This window comes from Strigops habroptila, chromosome 4, assembly GCF_004027225.2.
Source record: "Strigops habroptila isolate Jane chromosome 4, bStrHab1.2.pri, whole genome shotgun sequence".
NCBI lineage: Eukaryota > Metazoa > Chordata > Aves > Psittaciformes > Psittacidae > Strigops > Strigops habroptila.
The window spans coordinates 10,414,533-10,434,281 of NC_046358.1; the positions used below are offsets into that span (position 1 = coordinate 10,414,533).

General features: G+C 40.4%; 1 protein-coding gene across 2 annotated transcripts in view; it reads right to left on the reverse strand.

The window, feature by feature from the left end:
• The window catches only part of PELI2 (pellino E3 ubiquitin protein ligase family member 2), an 81,115-nt gene that overhangs the window by 46,572 nt on the left and 14,794 nt on the right, over nucleotides 1–19,749 (reverse strand). For both annotated transcript variants that reach the window (XM_030481865.1, XM_030481866.1), the window contains exon 2: nucleotides 7,522–7,651. In XM_030481865.1, coding sequence (XP_030337725.1) covers nucleotides 7,522–7,651 — 130 coding nt within the window. The remainder of the gene's footprint in view (nucleotides 1–7,521; nucleotides 7,652–19,749) is intronic.

Below are 19,749 nucleotides of genomic sequence, written 5' to 3' on the forward strand. Positions count from 1 at the left end.
GTAGACCCAATGGCTAGACAAGCTTGTTACCACGGAAGGACAGCTCATGAGATGATAAAAAAAAAAAAAAAAAAAGGAAGATAATGATCTTGTAGAAGCAAACCCATAGTGCTAAAGAATTCTGAATAGCTTTTATGACTGCCAAACAGAATTTCTGCACACAGCACTAAAGAGCTTGGAGCATTCAGCAAATGAAGCATCACCATAAGAACTTTGCTGGAGATACATCCCTTCAGAAGAGATTATCCTGATAAACTGCTCCCTGTTTTCTCCTAAAAAATCTTTGTGAGGTCTTTGGTGTTGAATAGGAGCTACACAGCAAGAATCTGAAATACAGCAGTCCTGCATCTAAAAGAACGCATAAAACATGTCTCAGACAAGAGACTTATAAACAGTGGAATGAGGAATCTTGTAGTCTCATAAGAGAGTCACCCCTCTAGTACTTCACTTAGTGAACAGATAAAATTACTCATTTTACAGATGTAGTCATAAAAGACTCTGAAAAAGAGAACTATTTAGATTTTGTTCTTTCCATCAACAAAATCTCAAAGCAGCCTGGAAAAATAAGTATTTTCTAATTTGTAAAACAGGAATAGCAGCTGTTTGTTTCTTTGAAAAGTTACTGTTGGCCCATGAAGCTTGAATTGCTTTCTGTGTTTTCAAAATAATTGCCCCTCTCGACAAAGCCTTGGAGCATAGGAGTCTCTACTCTTTGATGCAGTTCCAACTCCTTTGTTCCAGGGGAGCTGTTCCATACTGCTGTGACTGAGTATATGCTACCTGATTTTTCCAAAACACAACATCCCATCCATTTAAAACCATTTCATTTGGACATTAAAGTTCGAGATAACAGGAAAAGCATATATACCATTAGCTGCATGTTCCTCTTGTTCCCACATTTTCTTCTGAGCATGAAAAGACCTACATGTGCAACATTCGTAAATACTCCAGGAACCTGCCATTTCACTGAAAGAGGGTAAGAAAAATGTGCACACTGACTCTTTAAAATGCCAGAATATCTGTCTTCAGTTCTGTGGTACAACTCTCAGTCAAGGACAGGCTCCGCGTCATATGTGCTAATTCTATACAGTCTAGAATCCAACTGTCTGTCTCTACAGTGGCTTTGAACTTCAAAGCTAATGTGAAAATTGCACTTCAGACTTCTGTAAAGTCCCTCCACGACAGAGGTGATGAAGCATATTTCCAAAGCAGTAGCTAGGAATTCCTCTGTTATTATTTCTAACAGTCCCAGACTCTTGCAACACCTGTGTACAAACCCCTGTAGTCATCAGGCTGTTCATAAATTGTGCTGCAGCGCAGCCCACCCAAACACCTGGAACACAACAGCAGATCGTCCTCGCTTTTTAATATTCTAGGGAAGTTCTCAATTAGTAATGCCAACTTGCAATGATGTGTTATCCCCAAGAGCAAGTTCAAAAAAAGGCAGTACCACCACACAGGCAGGAACGCTACACTCAGTCCATGCAGCTTCATTTGCTCTGAAACCAGTTTTGTGTTTTCTCTTAACATTTCAGAGGCTCTAACCAGCCCAGCCCTCAGGAGACATGCACTTCTAATACTAGATCCATTCCAGCCAATAAGAGTCCAAGTAGAATAAATGCGGAACAGGACAGAGCTTCACCACTACAGTAGGTGGTCTAAAATTTCCAATCTAAATCCTAGGAATGGTAGGAAAGCATACAGAACCCAGTCAAATTGGAACAAGACAGTTTTAAACAAGTCATGCTACATGAAGCTAGAGGAGTGAAATTGTTATCTGTCAGTGAAATGAGTGGCTCTGCTCCCTGCAGTACAAATCCTTCTCGTAGCTCTTCCAGTGACACAAACAATTGAGGACACTCCCTGATGGACAGCAAAGGTTTGCAGCAACTGAACCTGACACTACAGCATGTTAAACTCAGCTGGGATACAGTCTCTGCTTTGCCTAGCTCTCCATTATCACAAGACCAAACTCCCCCAAGTTATTTCTGACAGGGTAAAGGAAGTTGCAAACTGACAGATACTGCACAGCGGTGGGTTACACTTCCCTGCAGGAAGTGAAGTGAAAGCATATGGGGAAATGTAACACTAATGAGTTTCTTAACACTAGCTCTGGTGATCACTGCATCTTCCTCTGCCTTTCTAAGGGCACCCAAATTAAAACAGAATCTACTCTAAATATTGATTTAGAGCAGATGTAGTCTAAACAGAGTTTACAAGAAAAGCATTTTTTGATCTTTAGTCTACCCTCTGAAGGGAGAGCATGAAAACAAAAAGCAACTTTAAGTCATGAAAAAAAATTTTTGTAGTCCTCAGCAATTCTTAATCGCCTTCCTTCACTAAACATCTGGGTTTTGTTAGAAAACACTGTAAAATGATTTTCCAAAACCTTTGACATGCATTCTGCTTAACATGTCCCAAAAGCTCAAGAAGGAGAGCTTCAAACCAAGTAACAGTTGTTATTTATTAAGCCCTACTAATGAAATTGGTCTAACCATTTTCTTCTAATCATTCCCTACTATTTGCAAGGGCAAGGGGACAGGGACTTAGCATGTTACAGTGATGCTCATTTAATAGAACACAAGGACATTATACCAAGGAAACTATCAGGTAGACTCAGTCTGATGAGCCAAGAAAAAGCTGCCTCTGCACAACTCAAGTCTCTCAAGATACCTATGTGATTAAGTTACTTCAGAACAAATTAGTGCTCCATGAACTGATTACACCATAAATAAGCCCAATAGGAAAGAGAAAAGCCACTGACAGGCACAGTATCCTCCTGACAGCAGCTGAGCTGTACAGCTCATCCAGAACAAACATCAAAAAGCTGTCAGTGCCAAAAGGATTTCTGGTCTTTTTACTCAAAATTCATGAAGTATGTCAAAGCAGATGCAATATCTACAGTAGGTAACTAATCACAAGAATCCTATACTTTCATTTTATCTCATAACTCTAAGCACAAATTGCAGCTCTCTCCCCCACCTAGTAATTACTTGTCTGGCTGCATTTTGTTCTTCTCCAGTAGCAGCATGAAGCTTGATTTGAGCTGCAGGAACCCAGCCAGTGACTATACAAGCTGCTGTTGTGATAGCACGAAGCAGAAGCCAACTCGGCAGGTAACTGGACTTAAAGTGGGTAAGATCTTCCCCCGTCAGCTTGAAATAGTAATTTCATAGGGGAGAAAATAGGTTGTCTTTATCTACCACAGGTTACCAAAGGAAAACTTGGATCCCAAGACAGACACAATAAATACCAAGACATACCACCATAAAACAGTATTAAAGTATTAAGACATTTGCAATCTTCTATTGAGTCAGTAGTAAGAAACAGGTATCAAAGCACAACATGCACTTGCTAGAATCGAGTACTTCTAGTGCTTTCTAGTTTTATTCTCCTGCCCACTGACACAATACTTTGGAAGGTCTCAAACTCCAGAATTCTAGAGTTCATTCATGTTTCTGCAGTAATCCCAGGGAACCCTGGAAGGCTAATGTCAACAATTCAAGCTTCCTAATGGCATACTTCAAGTAATTCAAATGCATGTGAAGCTCCTCCATTTTTCTAAACTTCACATCCATGGAAGTAATTCCAAAGTATTAGAAACCAAGAAAGAACTCTAAATGTGCACATACCTGAAGCCATGGGAGATTACAGGTCTTGAGTATTCAGCATCACCAGTAACCTCATTGTTAACACCAGCTGCCAGAAGCCACTGTTCCACAAAAAGAACTACAACTAACAACATCCAACAAGGATGTTACTGATGGCTACGAAGAGGAGGAAACACACCTGAGGTGTGTTCCTATGCTTGCACAGGGGGGAAGTGTTAACCTAACAGCCCACTGAATCAACAGACTGGATGTACATGGGCACCTGAGTATCTTTGCTTAGCAGAAATTGGGATCATACAATTTTATTTAGACAGGGTGTATTAGGGTCCTCAATATGGAACACCTTTCCTATGAGGAAACGCTGAGAGTTGAGGTTGTTCAGCCTGGAGAAGACAAGACTCTGGGGAGACCTTATTGCAGCCTTTCAGTCCTTAAAATGGGCTTCTAAGACAGATAGGGAGAGACTTTTTAGCAGGGCCTGTTGTGATAGGATGAGGGATGATGGTTTCAAAGTAAAAGACATTCAGACTGGATGTGAGGAAAAAATTTTTTACAATGAGGGTGGTAAAACATTGGAACAGGTTGCCCAGAGAGGTGGTGGATGCTCCATCCCCGGACACATTCAAGGCCAGGCTGGATGTGGTTCTGGGCAACCTGATGTAGTTGAAGATGTCCCTGCTAACTGCAGGGGGATTGGACTAGATGACCTTTGAAGGTTGCTTCCAACCCGAACTTTCTATGATTCTATGAATCACTACAGGCCCTAATGAAGAGTCCCTCTCCAGCATCCTTATAGGCCCCCTTTAGATACTGGAAGGCTGCTATGAGGTCTCCACGCAGCCTTCTCTTCTCCAGGCTGAACAGCCCCAACTTCCTCAGCCTGTCTTCATACGGGAGGTGCTCCAGCCTCCCTATCATCCTTGTGGCCCTCCTCTGGACTTGCTCCAACAGCTCCGTGTCCTTCGTATGTTGGAGACACCAGAACTGTACACAATACTCCAAGTGGGGTCTCACAAGAGCAGAGCAGAGGGGCAGGATCACCTCCTTTGACCTGCTGGTCATGCTCCTTTTGATGCAGCCCAGGATACGGTTGGCTTTCTGGGCTGCAAGTGCACACTGTCAGCTCATGTTCAATTTCTCACTGAGAAGCACCCCCAAGTCCTTCTCCACAGGGCTGCTCTGAATCTCTTCTCCACCCAACCTGTAGCTGGAACTGCCCTGACCCAGCTGCAGGACCTTGTGCTTCGCATTATTAAACTTCATGAGGCTGGCACTGGGCCACCTCTCAAGTGTGTCAAGGTCCCTCTGGATGAAGGGAACTTCACCTTACTGCCATGATTTTTCAAATATGATGGACAGTGGCTTAGCAACTTCATTCACCAGCTCCTTCTGGACCCACGGATGGATTTCATCAGGTCCCATGCACTTGTGTACATTCAAGTTCTTAAGATGATCTCAAACCTGATCCTCTCCTACAGTGGGCCTAAGGTCTTCATTATCACAGTCCCTGCATCTGCCTTCCAAGACTAGAGCAGCGTGGTCAGAGCACTTGCCGGTGAAGACTGAGGCAGAGAAGTCATTGAGAACCTCAGCTTTCTCCAATCCAGGGTAGCCAGTTCTCCCATTTCCTCAGAAGGGCAAACAATTCTAAATTTCCTTTGGCAACTCCAGAAGGCAGAGTGGCAAAACCACAAGCATTCCACTGGAAAACACAAAAGGCACTGATTCATATGCAATTAACTCAGTTAAATTTGCTACTGAAACCATTGCTACTCCAGCTGTCCTTGACACCTGTGTAGCAGAGACAATGCAACATGACAAGCATCCCCTTATGATCTACTGCAGTTTTCAGGCTGACGCTCTTAACTTAAATTGGTGGCAGTTACAGTTCTTGAGCTCCTGCATTAATGCAATTAGCACAAACCCAGCCATGCACCTTACTCAAGCATCCATGCCACAGCAAAGGCAAAACAAATGGAAACAATCAGTGCTTTACCCACTTCTAAATCCACCACACAAAAAGCATCAGTACTCTAAAAATTTCTTTCTACTCAAAGACCCAGTCTAGACAGTGATAGTCAAGCAAAGCAAAACTGAGAACTAGTATCTGAAAACTTGGAAGGAAGGATGTAAACGAAGAAAACTTGTTAATATCCTCTGCAGCACTGTTTTGTCTTCCTAAAAAAGTTAGGCTTAAAGACTGAGAGCAGAACAAAAGCCCTGAGGTCAAGCTGCACATTATTTTTTAAGAACAAAGCAGCTCACTCTTTTCTCTATTGGTTTATGTTTCCGCAATCATTCACAAAAGTTGTATGCAGAAACCATTCCTAGTGAGACAGATTTAGGCTCTGGTATCTAAGAAGTCAGAAAAGTCTACCAAAGAGTCTTAAAACATAAGTGTTCTTTCTGTGCAGCAAAAGAGCACTAACTGAAATCCACTGCATCACTGTTCTGGCACAAGTCCACCAGCCTTGTGCCAGACAACAGTATAAATACACAAAAGGGCTTTTATAAGGGTTCAGAGAAAGTGCAAAAGAATGCGTTCAACCCGATATATCTACCTGAATCCAAATCCTTAAAGGAGGGGCTTTAATGTCTCGGCCCTGTGCTATCTTTATAAGGGCACTAATTTGTACAGCGCACATTTTATCTTCACTACAGTAAGACCACAAATGAACATTAACCAGATACCTTGCAGCGTCTGCCAGGTGTCTAAATATTTTGCAACTCAAATGCTGAAATACTATCTGCAGTCCAAATGATTAAGATTATCCACCAAGAACATGTGTATATTCCCATCAGCTATATAAAACACTTTTTTCATTTGTTAAATTTTAAGCAACAGACCAGTTACCAACATACAAACATATACCACAGGCCTATTGTGAAGGTTTATTTAGTCAGAAAGATGTAATTTTCAAATGCTTTCATTTTGAGTATACAGACACTGAAAAATACTTACAGTAACTACATATTTAGCCGCTCTAGGCATGCCTTATACAGTCTTCAAAAATAACAAGCTCTAACATTTTCTGATATATTTTGATCTTTTGATACGTTTAAGTGCTTACTGTGTATGGTATGTATTGTAAATGAAAATATAAGACTGTATTCTGTATTAAAGGGTATTCTTCCCTTGGTCTAAGTTAGACAGCACACATCTGAGAATAGTGTAGGTTCTCTTCCTCCCCAATATGTATTTCAGTAAGAGTGATGTACACCTCTCACAACCCATCCACTTGTGTGTCATTGCCACAGAACTCCCCCTCCAGTGACTCCAGTCACTCTTTGCTTCTAGCAAAAAGGCTTTGAGAGAAGACATAGCACGACTTTTTGCAGCTTGAAATATGCTCCATGACCAGAACTCTAACCAGACAATTCTACATATTAACATATTACTACATTGACATATTTACTTTACCACTTTTCCTCCCTAAATTATGTTAATATATTTACTGCTTTTCTACCTTCAACTCCCTAAACTTCAGGTAAAGACATACACAATATGCAATTAATGAAAGGCAGATAGGGATCACTACTTTTTTATTTATACTATGTTGGTTACCTTCCTGAAGAGGAAAGAGACATACCAATCCAGTGAGAAAGAAATTAACACACTGTTCGTATTTGTATCACCTGACTACCTTATGGCTCAGCACTGACAAAGTCAACTTTTGGAACAGGGCAGAAAGGTTCTCTCATACCTGAAGTTAAAGACTATTTTAAACAGGTAACTGGTTTAAAATTGAAGATTGTACCCTCAGAAAGAAAATCCACTGCAGGCTTTTCATTAAAACAAATATATCTGGCTACCAAAGAATGAACCAGCAGCAAGGTAAATCAGCAGTAATACAGTTGTTCTCCACCCTGGATCATCGGAAAAAACAGGCTTTGCCCCACTGTCACATACCTTCGATGCTTGAGGAGTAGAAATCACATGAACAGTGCTGGGCTTAACTCCGTTTGCCTTGGGTCGCTTATAAAGGGCAAATCTGCTTTTCCTCCGTCCTCTGTCACCATTAGGGAGGGATCCATTATACCTAGAAATAAACAAAAAAAGTTTGGCATAAACCACCACCAATTTGCAATACAGAAAAGGCAAGCAGCAATTTGGTCACAGTATCCTGATGTCATCAAATACATGGGCAAAAGCAAGAAACCACCATGGTAAGTTTTGTTTCCTGAATTATGAACATTCAAGTATTATTTACCTACCAATAATTGATATTTTATTCATCCTTAATAAAGTAATAAACTATTAATGAAATATTGAGTAGTTAAGCTGATGAAATACTACTTTACTTCTAGAATCAAAGGAATGTCGAAGAACAATTCCTAAATATTCTCTGTAATTTCAAAACGCATGGAGTTAAAAAAATAAATAAAAAAAAAAAAAACCACAGCAAAAAAAAAAATTGTTCTTTTTACCCTGTAATGGCCTCCCCACATCTCATGCAGGAATGGAGAAGAAAAGAGAAAGAACAGGCATGATTTGGAAAAACAAAGTAATTTAGGGAAAGTAAAACTAGGTGGGAATTTTATTCTACTCACATAGAACTTTTTTTAGTTGTTTTTTCCCCCTTTTTTTTGTTTTTAACTCTAATCCTAAAGGCTTCATCTATTATTAAGGAAAGAGGATGCAAGTGTTTTTAATTTATGTGACTATCTGCAGACTCACTAATGACTTCCTTCATCAGGTGTAACACAGTAGCCTTCAACAGTTCTTTCATCTCTCTGAGGACACAGACCCAACAGATTAATTATTCAGAGAAGTCTTAAGCCTCAGGGGGACATAGCTACTTCCCCAGGGAAGGGATCAACTGAACATTTCTTTACAATGCATGAGCATGGAATTCACTGCCACCCCAGCCCAAAGATTTAGGACAGGCAGATGCTTCTCATCACAGCACTGTCACCTGTAGCATGCTTGCTAACTCTCAGCTGGTCTATGAAGAACTCTCGGGGCTTTACTTTACTGTATAGATGTCTCTTCCATGCCTGATCCTCAGATTTTACACTTTTACCTGAAGAATTACAGAAGTTATTCCACCTATAAGTCTCATTTGTCTTACCGGTGAGGTCTACTCTATACTGATCACATATATCCCTCTCCTACAGTCTTTATGATTAAAAGCTAACATCACAGTCAGGAAACGAATATGAAAAGGAAAAGCAAGAGGAAGATTTAAAGGTGACTAGCTTCCTGCAAAGCAAGGGAGATTAAAAAAAAAAGTCAGAAGAACTCATTATCTGCTTAGAGATACACTTCAAAATAATTTGGCTTTACATCCAAAGTATCTGCAGATCAAAATCATTTGTTGGTAGCCCTGCCGAAGGCCAACAGCCACTCACTGCTAGGGCTATGAGAGCAGTTCTGTGACCATCGCTGACTAGGAAAAGCAGCACAGAACGTAACATTAAAGGTAGTGTTCCTTACCATTACATTCTGTGTATGTAACTAACTAGTTTGTGTAACAAGAGAATGCACTTGCAGAACCCTGTATCCTTTTGCAAACAAATGAGAAATGGGTCATGGATGAAAGCAAGCACTCTCATTGTTACGGCTCTGGAGCATTGCCCTGCTTACTTTGGGTAAGGATGACCTGGTGTCACGCAGGAAGATAGTTTAAAACTTCACATGCACAGTGTCTGAATTGCAGGACTGATGAATGTTTGTGAGCACAAACAAGAACAGATTTAAGATGGAGATAATCTCAAATATAAGTACTCTAGAGCATAAAATCAGTTTTTTCAATATACATTTAACACTTGATGCTAGACACACAGAGTAAGTTAAGGGCTTTACAGCTGGGTTACAAATGAACTTGTTCTTCTCACCCCCACTTTCACAGGGAAGGCTATTGTATCTCTGGAATATTAAGAGATTCCCCAGCACAGCAGAAAAACAACAGGAGTAAATCACTATTATTTCATGCTAGGCCTACTAGTATCCTGGAAGCTTGTTATTAATCCTGCACAAGAGAGTAGCACTCAGTTAACACAGCAGATCCTCACCACAAGGGACCAATTCCTAGAAAGACATACCGTATCAGTGTGATCCCCAAGTAACTTAAACACCAGCCCTTAAAATCATAGAATAGTTAGGGTTGGAAAGGACCTTAAGATCATCTAGTTCCAACCCCCCTGCCATGGGCAGGGACACCTTGCACTAAGCCATGTGGCCCAAGACTCTGTCCAACCTGGCCTTGAACACCGCCAGGGGTGGAGCATTCACCACTTCCTTGGGCAACCCATTCCAGTGCCTCACCACCCTCACAGTAAAGAACTTCTTCCTTATATCTAATCTAAACTTCCTCTGTTTAAGTTTGAAGCCATTACCCCTTGTCCTACCACTACAGTCCCTAAGGAAGAGTCCCTCCCCAGCATCTTTGTAGGCCCCCTTCAGATACTGGAAGGCTGCTATGAGGTCTCCACACAGCCTTCTCTTCTCCAGGCTGAACAGTCCCAACTTTCTCAGCCTGTCTTCATGTAGGAGGTGCTCTAGTCCTCTTATCATCCTCATGACCCTCCTCTGGACTTGCTCCAACAGCTCCATGTCCTTTTTATGTTGATAGGAATGATTTGATTCTCCAGCTTAAATCTTAAAAGACACATACACATGCTTTCTTTCAAAGACACTATATTAACATGAATATGCCAGCAAGTTTTAGCTTGCCTGAAGACAACATTCTTTCTACAAGGATTTTGTCAGGTTTTCAGATAATAATAATCACTAGCTTTGTGTTCTGTCATTTTATTTATTTGTATTTGTGTAACTGTTAAGCAGGACTGAACCTATGTAGTTCCGCTGAAAGTTAAAACCAGCCTAGTGGGATTGTTTGGTTTGTCCTCATCTTCACAGAAAAATTGTAACCGGGAAAGGCTGCTTGATTTCATTTCAGGTCTTTGTGGGATTTAATTATCTTGAAAGAGAAAGAAAGCAGCTGCTCAAGGTTAAAAGGCCTTTTGGAAACTTTAAATAGGAAGGAAATGCAAGCGAAGTGAAAGTTTAATTCATTCATCTTGATTAGCAATGACAAGTTTTCATGAAGGTTTTCCTTGTGCCAATTTCTAGAGTTTCATTTGCACAAAAGGGCAGTAGCAATTGAGTAGTAGTTTTACTACGTTATGTTCCAATTATAGACTTGCAAGTTTTATTTTGATCTGACACTGGTGAAAAGAGGTAGATCAATTACTAGGCATACGTATGTGTTTCACAGGAAAAAAAGAAAGCAGCAAAACTTGCCTCTTTCCTCTCCACAGCCAGTAGATGCCTTCATTTTTTCTAGGCCAGGACTCAACTTATTCACCACAAAGAAACCCTCCTCACAGCACTTGGGCCACACCTTTCCCTGCCACTACCCAAACCATCTACATACCAAATGAACCAGTGGTAATGTCATGGGATCTTGCCAGCCACAGCAGGACCTGCACCCACCCACCATCTTGTGCTGGCAAGTGCACAACTCATTGCAATTCTTGGCAAGTCCCTGCCTTTCTAAGCTGAGCTTCCTGCAAGACACAGGGAGGAGGTATGCAGGCATGTCCACCCACATCTTGCCAAGTCAGCTTTTCTAAGCACCAGTACAAGGAGCTACAAGAGAAGCAGCCCTCTCCGATCCTTCATTTTTCTCAATTGTCCTACTGAGCAACACATTGGTGAGCAACAACTGGATGGGACTGCACAGGAAGAGGAGGGACATGGACTAAGGGCACAAACTCCCTGCTACTGAACACTGGGAGACCCCATGCTTCCCCACAACCAACTGGAGCTTCATAAACAGAAGCTCCTTGTTCAATCCTCTCACAACTCCTCTCCAAAAGGATCATCCCATTTTCCTTCTCTCTGCACCCTTCCAATAGCTCCAGAAGCCCAGTGCATCTTAGGGACCAGCGCATTATTATGCCAACATCTTGCTTCACGAGATAGCCAGCACTTCCAAAGGACAACCTGCAACTGGAACTCTCCCACACCCCACCAAAAAGCCTGGAACAAAATGTTGTTTCCAACTAATAAAACAAATCACGAAAAAAAGAAAATAAAATTTCAGAGACCCAATGACCACTTCCAAGAAAAGCCTGTCCACATGCAGATCTACGGAACACTTTTGAAGTCCTCCAGATGTTTCAGAACATCAGACCAATGCATGTGGTAAAAGCAGCCCTACACTCTTCCCAATGCTTCTCAGTGATAGCAATGCTGGGACTACTAGCATTATGAAACCTTGTGGGATAATTATCGCTGTTGATAGCGCTACTCCTTGCAAATAAGGGAGTGGTACTGGCATAGGTTATGGGCACCATAATTATCAAAGCCAGTTTCCTACAGATTTACATCAAACAGTTGAGGACATTGGTATATAAGAACTGCAAACTTCAATTAAGTTTTTCCCATGGTTGGGATATGTAATGAAAACCTCTCCTCTGCATGGATTCATGGCTGTCTGGAGAGCAAGACCACACATGTTCACATGCTCTGAGCACTGTGGCAAGTTCCTATTTTCTACAAGTCTTGTAGGAACTTACTTGACTACTTCAGAGATCATCAACAAGGCCTGTAACACAGGCTTTTTGTTTGTTTGTTTAGTTGTTTCTTTAAAGGAGCAAGCTTAGCCAGTGGCAAAGAGTAAACAAGATCTCTCATTTAGGACAAGAGCTCTAAAAATCTTGACCTGCACCTTGAAAAGTTAGACTTCAACTCAGGGAAGTCATCCTCAAAATTATAGAGAATATCTACTACTTGCCAGACACAGAAGCTGCTGCATGTTGCTGATGTTGGTTTGTTTTGATTTTTAAACTATACAACCTAGCTCCTAAAAGACTACAAACTAAACAAACAAGTCATAATTTTCACAGGTAGTATTTCCCCTGAACAAAAAGGAGTATTTCACTTTGCTTTCCTCACCTACTACAAACAGTTCTATTGCCTACCTCATAATTTTTAGATGCAAACCATCCCATTTCACAGACTTAGCTATGCAGATGACATGCTATAGTTCAGTTGTTACCCTAGCTCCAATGAGCAAGAGAAAACATCTCTGCTGCGCTAAACAAGAAAGCTGCAGAAGTGAAGTCAGGCTTCCGTGAATATTTCCTCTTAAGTACATTCTCATTCCATGTTTGGTATCATCCAGTAGTATATACTCCACACATCAAAAATTCCATTTGTGCTTACACTGTATTTTTACCATCAGCAAACTAGTGTGGGCCAATGCTGCTGCCAAAAGCAGCAGTTCCACCTTTCATTTGCTAGTTTGCTCCTGCTACTTCTCTCCCTGGTTCACATGAAGGGGAAACAAAACCAGATGTATGCTTTAAATTTAGTTTTAAACCACATCAATTCCTCACTCTCCAGTTTACTGCAAAGCCACAGAAGCACTTATATTAGCAACAAGGGGAAAAATGGCAGTGAGGGCAGAAGAGATTCCTTTGGAAGTATTGTAGGTCTACAGTTATTGTGACATCTACAGCATTATAAGTCTAAAGATACATTATTCACCTTCACCATACCCAGCCCCAGACGTTTTCAGGATTGTATGCTCAAACCCTGACTAACTCGAAAGCCCTCTTTGGCTGAAGCATCCAACATTTACCCCCTTGAACACAGACTAAAAGAAGAAAAAGTTACATGCTGGTTTGTATCAAAATGCAAACAGAAAGCTTCAATATATGCAACACTACCACAAAATAATTTGGGTTTCCTTTTATGTAATATCACTGTCAGTATTTCATACTCTTTACACCACCCTCCCCTGTATCATACCAATTTACTTTGTAGGTAGAAGAATTGATGTACTATTTCAAGAAAAATAACTATTTCTTCCAGATATGTTTATCTGTATCATACCTTCATAAAACAAGCAGCTGCTGTCTGCGAATTATCTGAGAATTTCCATGAAACAGAAGAGTGAAGTTATTCTCAAACTTAATCTCATTGGCAAGTGTTGCCAAATAGGAAAAGAAAAGGTAAGTAGTACTTCTGTACCAACAGGATAGTACTGGTTTATTTTCTTCTTTGAACTCTTCTCTGCGGTACTGTGTAGCAGTACTATAGATATTAACTCAATATGAATTTAAGTTTAAGCTTGCCTCCAGATGATTCTTACATGCATCAATTTCTGTCTTGGAAGCAGCCTCCACCACCAGAGGTGTCGTTGATCATCAGTCTGTTCCTGTAGTGAAGTTTTAGCAGTGAACGCAAGACTGCTCCTTGAACAGCTTAGTGCTTCACAGATAACTACAATGAATTACCATGAAAACCTTTAATGTTGAGGCATCTTGAAGGCTGGAAGGAAGATACTGTTGTCCTCACTGTCATCATCCCCTGGCATTCAACAAGCAGCTCAGCAAGCTTAGGGTGACCAGAAGGTTCCCTTCCGTCTTCCAAAGATGCCTTTTCCCCATTGCAACACAGGTACCTTTGGCAAAATGTACGGTTGCTTCCTGATCACAGAACAACAGACAACAGAGCTAGATGGAACTTTGAGGAAGCACCTAGACCATTCCCAACTCAAAGGCTTGATCCAGACCATCCATGACATTTCTGTTTCAGTTAGCCTGGAAAATCCAGGCCTTCCCACCTTTTTTCAACATATTTACAGTTAAAACTCTCCTCTTGCACACAGCAAGGGAGATTCCGGTCAAAGCAAGTCTCCTACACTTCCTGCCAAATACACTGAAGAACCCAAACAACCTGTTCTCGATTCCTTCTCACAGCAGGCTCACATGCTAGAATCCCAACTGAACCTTTGTCTTTCTGAAGGAAAACATTCTAAGAAATTAAGGCTACTTTAGTTTGCAGCTGTAAGTAGAGCTTTTGTTACGATAACAACTACAGAAACGAGCAACTCATGGGTAAGCAAAGGGCTTCCACCCTTTGAGTAACAAGAGCCACTGATCCAAACCTTTGGTGGAAGTCCTGAACAAAGGACACAGGCCCACCTCAGACTCTGCTGGTTAAGACACCTCTATAGGCATAAATGCCTCCTAATCACTACCAGTAGCACAGCTTAATAAAGCAGTTTTCCTGCAGAGCAAGAAAATCCAAACTAGCAAGTTCCAAAGTCCCAAATAATCTCATCTCTTTCCCCAATTAAGAGCAGTGTTTTTGCATCTGTGAACTTTGTCATCCCCAAGAAAGGTACGTTGGAGCAGTTAATTCTGGCTATAATCAGCTTGCCTTTTTTTTTTTTTTCTTTTTTAATTTGGAGACAAGTGTTTGTTCTTACAATTTGCATCTGTGAAGTCATTTTACTATCACAAGACACTTCAGGAAGTATTCCCTTCTCTCATACTTTTGGAATACTTGTTGATAGAGCGATCACTCCTGTGTATTCGCTATAAGTCTTCTCCAGCACCAGATTTTAGCATTTCCTGCCTCATTTACTGCTACCTGTCCACTCCTAGAGCCTTCAAAGAGGTTGCAGTGGTTCAGTGAAATGCAGTCTGATCTGATAACCCCTATGGCTATTAAGCAGTATTTTCAGAGACTGCTGATTTGCATCTCTGGCTAGTGATTAGGGGTTATTTTTAATTTTATTTTTTTCAGCTACCCTTCAAAAGTTGCTCCTAATTGTGCCTGCTACCATTAGGAACCTACCCGTCAGCTTGACCAAAAGCTATATGCTATGTTTATGGTGCTTTTATGTTTAAATACAGCCAGGCTCTTTCTGATCAGAACCAGAAATGTGGATTAGCTGAACACACGGCTAAAAGGTTACTCACACCATTAAAAAAACCAAACAAACAAAAAAAAAAACCACCACCACACAAAACCATAGTAATTAAAAAAAATATCTTTCAGAGGCACCTACAACAGATCAGATAAGCTAGAAACTACTTCCCTCCTCCACAAAGTATACAAATTAAGAAGAACCTTATCTACTGAAAACACCACAAGAAATCACATGTGAAATAGCTGGGGTTCTCCAGGGTGACATTACTTCTCTCTTGGTGTTCTGGAAGAGAGCTGGTTGCTTTTCTGATTTGCAGGGGGGAAAAAAAAAAAAAAAAAAAAAAACACACAAAAAAAACCCAATGACTATTTCAGAGGTGAAAAAGGCTATTTCTGACTGCTATGGGATCCCGCTGTCCACACGTCCCTTCCATCAGCATTTCCCTTCGCCTGAAAAGATCTGGCACCCTACAGTTCAGGTCAGTTCACAGACTGCTTTTTGAACTGTTCCACTCCACACATTCCCCCCACCCCAATCAGCAGGGCTACCCTGATATTACAACAGCTAATAGTAAAAAAAAAAAAAAAAAAAAAAAAAACACCACACCACACACACAACAACAAAAAGAAAAATCAAGTTTGGTTTAGGGAGAATAATTTTATAAAATACAACTACCCAATCCTCACGCATCTAGCTAACATGATATAGGCAATTAAAGAAAATGCATGCCTGATCTAAAATAACTTCATCCCATACAAAAAATTAAAGGATGCTACTGGCTGGCAAATACCAAATCAACTGTGTAAGAACTGCTTTTAATCAGCTTTGTTTCCACTACATATCCAGTTTCATCCAGAACACAGCGCAGGAAAATACAGAAGCAAAGTAGCAAAAGCAATCAGTCACCAAGTGCATAGGAGTCAGGGCTTTACTACTCCAACTACTTGTAACGTAAGATGATGGAGATCCCATCAGGAACCTAGTTTTGACGCTCATGTAAACTAGCTGATATTTTTTCTGAGGCAGGAGGAACTTACTACAGAAACTTCTCAGTCTTTGACCATATTTTTTTTTCTTAGCAAGTGGTTTGTTATTTGCCCTACATTATTTTTTCTAGAAAATAACTTGTGAAATCAAAGACAGCAGACCCTTGCCATGCTACCACTTTTGAAAGATGTGAGGATGTGAGCTTGTGTTCAAGTTTCAGCTGGCATTGCAACTTCAATTAAACTAAAGAAACTCAAGATCTTCAATTGCATGTGTTAATGACAATATGGAAATAGGTATTTCAAGAGGCAGTAACGGAGGATATCTGCTGCAGAGGCTATTGTAAAACTATATAAGCAGCACAAGAGTTTGATTAAAAGGAAGTACTCTCGGATGCCTAAAGGAGCATGCTGATACAGACAGTAGTCTGTAGAACATCAGGATAAACTTCAATTAATGCAGTCAAGTAACCTGATAGTTCCAAACAACTTAATAGCTGAAAACCTATACAGGCAGCCCAGTTAAGCACTACAGCTAGAGAAAGGAATGATTATAGTCTCACAACATACATTTCTTAGAAGCATCAATAAACATGATACTAGTAGGGGAAAAGAGCAGTTAGCTTTAACAGGAAAAACCCCACCAAAACCCCACATTTAAGATATACCAATTCCAACAAGTAATATCCCAGAAGAGCATTAGAATGCAAGAGGGTTTCCTTTTAGAAAGCAATGGGTAAGGGAATCTGTTTTTTCATATAATGACTTCCTTAACAATCCTTATTTCCAACATTTTACAGCTCCCCCCAGCATTCATTTAACAAGGAGGCAATTTTATTCAGTGCTTTAAGCCCATCTCCAAAGCTGTCAGCTAAAACCACTCACCACTGCATAAACCCAACAATGTTAGCACACAGCAAAATACAGGGTATAAACTAATCAAGTTCATTTCAAAGCATGCTTTTTATTCTAGCTAAAAGAACATAAGAGGTGGACAAAGAACCATGTTTAGAGAATACTCTTTCCAACCCTAAATCTCCCATACTACAGAAATGCTATTCATCCAAGAACTATCTATAATCTAGCCAAATGCCCCTGAAATTGTATGATACTGCATTTTGTTAAACTAAATACAGATAGATATGATAGAAAGTGAGATCTAGCTTTTACTGCATTCAAATCAACTCAGATAAACACAAAATCCCTTTCAAAGGAAAGTACTATGCACAGCTGGGTTTCAATGCAAGAGAGAAAGAAGTGAAAGAGGAAGACTGTTTATCCAAAACACCAGAGGCTTAGGATCCACACACTTTTGTTGGGAAACAATTTACAATCTTGTCTCAAATACCAGAGCAAGAAAAGACCGCAAGTTTCAAAATTAAGAAAAATTTGACTTCATGTAACAAACGGAGAAAAGAGACCTCAAAACACACCTGCCCTGACATTCTAAACATGCTCCCAACTTACCTATTTGTGCTTCATACATACTTGAAGGTGCAAAAGCAAGCTGTTCAAATTTTAGTCTGAGGAATGAACAGCAATAACACCATTCTCCATCTGAAACTTCACTATATTAAACATTACGGAGAAACTACATTTGATTCAAAGGACATTTGGGCCATTAAAAAAAAGCACAATCCAGACAATTCATTTCCTAAGCAATCAAATGCTTCCTTAAAACACTATGAAGAACTATTTGACAGCTCACATTTTCATAAGAAAGTGATATCTTTCTTATAGTTTCAGTTATCCTCCAAATACAAGCAGTTGTACTATCATTTCTGTGATTCCACAAACAAGCAGTTTCAGGATGTCTGTTACTTACAGCTTTTTCAAACACTCAAGCATGACAAGAATCTTTAGTTTCATTCCAGAATCATTCAGCACAGAGGAAGAGATAAAATTTGCATCTATTTTGTGAGTATAAGTAATCTCACAGGCAATGTACTGAATAGAAAGGGAAGCACTCAACTACCACATCCTGACCTGCAACATGTGTCAAATCTTATCAACTTTAACATTCCTTTTAGTTTTCCTGGGAAAATACAGCCTTACAAACACACAGCTCCCTGTTCAATCCCAACTTCTTAATCTCAAATGTTTGCATTGAAAACAGAAAATAAAGAATTGGGTTTCCTTCTCTGGAGCACTTGCAAGCATTAACTGCTCTGAGCACAGGAGCTTCCTTAGTATCACTGCTGCATTATCAACTGCTCCAGTGACACAAGCAGTCAAAGGCAAGATTATCTACCATGCAGTCTGCTCCAAGCAGGTTTAGGGCAGGTAAGAAAAGAAAAAAAAATCAAAGAACTACATTTTCACCTTCTGGCAGCCAGCAAGATCTAGAGGCTGAAAGCTTCAAGATGGAGGTTATTTTAGACAGCTGCTGCACTACCAGCCAGCTGGATCAGAGGTACTGACCTAGCTGAGAATTGTTTTGTGGTTACATTAATATTACTCTGTGTGAGTTACTGCCAGAGGTTCCTGTTCTTAAATCTCATCCTCTAAACAGTATAAATAAGAAAATAATGGGCATTCTATGAGGTAGATGTAGAAATAAAACCAGCAAGACATCAGGAACACACACAAGCCTGGAAGAACTACTGCACAGCTCCAGAGGTCCACAGAGCACCATGAAGCAATGCAGCATTATTCCTAGAACAGCTAGCAAGGAACCTAAGCACTAGCTATTCTTTGATAATAAGTGTGTTATGTGCACTGAAAGCCAGACAGGAGAAATAATTATTCATACCCAGTTTTAAAGAACTACCTGAAACCTACCAGATCAGTCCAGAAGTACACAAGCATCACAGCAGAGCTGAACCTGTGGGTTTTGGCTGCTTGGTTGGTTGGGGTTTTTTTTAAAAGTCTTAATAAACCAGAAATTAAACAGTGCAGCAATGCAGAGAACTAGACTTCAATATATCTTCCTCAGACTTAAAACACTCTGACAACTTACTAATTCACAGCAACCTTAGGTGTTTGCTTTTATCGTAATCTATAACACAGTTAATCAGACACCTCTAGCCAGGAAAAGATTCTGCAAGGCTGTTAAATGTTTACTGCTGATCAGCAAAACCAGCTCTGATCTAAACAGCTTTATGACAGCAAAGTGTTTCAGTTTCACACCTTTACCCACAGCATTGAGATTTTTCTTCCCTTCAGAGGGCTTCCCAAAATGCTACATCAAGAAAGTATCACATGGGCAGAGAATTATGAGGTATCTGTGTGCACTTATTAAGAATGAATCAAGTCACAGAAGTGATGTATTCCTACTGCTGTTCATTTCCAAATGCTCAGGGATTCTGTTCTCTAGAAGAATCTCACTATAGAGCTTCTTGCAGCAACTGCTCAAACCAGACATTGTGCACTACTACTGTCTCCGGATGGGACGGCGCATCCTTCTCAGTGATGCAGCAATACATGGGTTTATGCAAGATAGCTATGCAAGACTATGTTTATATACAGATGCAACCA